Source organism: Saccostrea echinata, unplaced genomic scaffold, assembly GCF_033153115.1.
Source record: "Saccostrea echinata isolate AGI-Se365-2 ecotype Australia unplaced genomic scaffold, CSIRO_AGI_Sech_v1 ptg000353l, whole genome shotgun sequence".
In the NCBI taxonomy this organism is placed as follows: Eukaryota; Metazoa; Mollusca; class Bivalvia; order Ostreida; family Ostreidae; genus Saccostrea; species Saccostrea echinata.
Window position 1 is genome coordinate 19,017 of NW_026890101.1, and position 1,921 is coordinate 20,937.

At 33.1% G+C, this 1,921-nt stretch overlaps 1 protein-coding gene across 1 annotated transcript; it reads right to left on the reverse strand.

The window, feature by feature from the left end:
• Positions 1-1,204: 1,204 nt before the first annotated feature.
• Positions 1,205-1,836, reverse strand: LOC133178032 (uncharacterized; the record flags this gene model as incomplete). Its single annotated transcript, XM_061312808.1, has 1 exon — positions 1,205-1,836. A coding segment is annotated over one exon (576 nt), but the record flags the coding sequence as incomplete, so codon positions are not given.
• Between the last annotated feature and the right edge of the window lie 85 nt (positions 1,837-1,921).

Here is a 1,921-nt window from a genome sequence, read left to right on the forward strand (position 1 = left end):
GGCCACAATCTCTGCTCATAACCTTCATGCTTTAATAGATAGAGTATCAAATACGTATATTTCATTTCCTTCAAATATGTGTATTTCTTTTCCTTTAAATACGTATATTTCCTTTCCTTCAAATACGTGTATTTCCTTTCCTTCAAATACGTGTATTTCCTTTCCTTCAAATACGTGTATTTCCTTTCCTTCATTTACCTCCTCGCTTTCAGCCTTTTTTTATTTATGAGTGAATGGTAGAAATATTCTACTTATTTAAATATATCAGTAACATGCGAGGTTCAATTTGTTATCAGATTCTAATGATCTTTGTCTACTATAAAAGTGGAAACTTCGACGATATGAAAATGTTGACGAAATTGAAGAATTTCTAAAAATCGTCAAAGTTTCCAATCGTCAACTTTCACATTCCTGTCAAAGAGAACTGTCAATTACTAGTAGATCGTTAAGGTTTCCACACACTATTTTTATGATATACTGAAATCGTCAAACATTCAACCCTTCAGTTTAACCACTTTACAGTATGCATTCCATTTTTGGATCATCTTTACCTTCAATAAGCCATTAAAGAAAGTATGCATAAGGCCACAGTAAATTACTTCTTTGATTTATGTCCCCTGGCTGATAAATTTTCAGAAAAATATACAGTTGAGAAAGAAACACAAATTTGTCAAACTGTCAAAAATTTTTCTCCGTATTTTTTGGGGGGGTCATATATCACTTCACCAGAGTACACCCGATAGACCGGACGCAATTCATAGCGCTCCGTATTTCTCTCTTCACAACTGTTTATAAACTTCAAATTAAAAATGTAACATTGTAAATATTTAGTGTCTGGTAGTTAAGTAGTAGTGCAAGTTGTTTTTGTTTTTCTGTTTCCTTTCTTTTCATGACTTCTTAACTTTTTTTCTTTCTCCTGAGGAAGGGACAGGTCGCTCCGAAAATTTGACAATTTTTATTGTTTTCGTCGTTGGTCATCTTTAGTGCTTTATATATATATATATATATATATATATATATATATATATATATATATATATATATATATATATATAACTTGTTAAAAACAATTTCATCCAAATATACATGTAGTACAAGCCAAATAAAATTCATTTACTGTATATGGTTTAAATAAATAGACAATATATAACAGACTATATGCAAATTTTATTAACGTCTAAACAAAGTTGACATTTTCGTTTTCCATTGTTTTACAAGGCCCCAAACTTATCTTCAATGTGTTCTATAAAGTTTGCATATTTAATACACATATTTTCTCTTATGACCGCCTCCAAGGACATGTCCGAGTCCTCCGACAGGTCCAACTCCTCCTACAGGTCCGACAGGTCCAACTCCTCCTACAGGTCCGACAGGTCCGACTCCTCCAACAGGTCCGACTCCTCCTCTGTAGTATACAGGAAAAGAGCAAGTGTCCACATTTCCATAATGTCCTCTACAGCACTTCAGAGAACCACCGCAATGATAGTCATGGTTACATGATCCAGCTCCGCCAATGTTAGGATAGTATGGACAAGCTCCTGGCTTTCTATATTCTTGAGGAACCATGCAAACTCTTCTCAAAGAGTAGTATACGTAACAGCATTTCTGGACCCCTGGACATTGGTAATCGTAATGACAGTTTCGTCCATAGTCTCCTTCACCGGTGCCATGTGGGCATGTGCCATATTTATATTCTACGGTGTAAAAAGAAAATGAAAAGTTTAAAATAAAAACAGATAAGTTGTTTTTATTTTTAATTACATTTGAAAGAAGGATTAAAAGACGAACTAATGATACATAATGATTCAAAACTGAATTTCTAATTCCTAATGTATTTCATTTTTACTTCTTTACTGTATTAAGGCAGATTATAAAAAGTTTGTTGATTCCTTTCCAGTGTACATTATGTACAAATAATGCA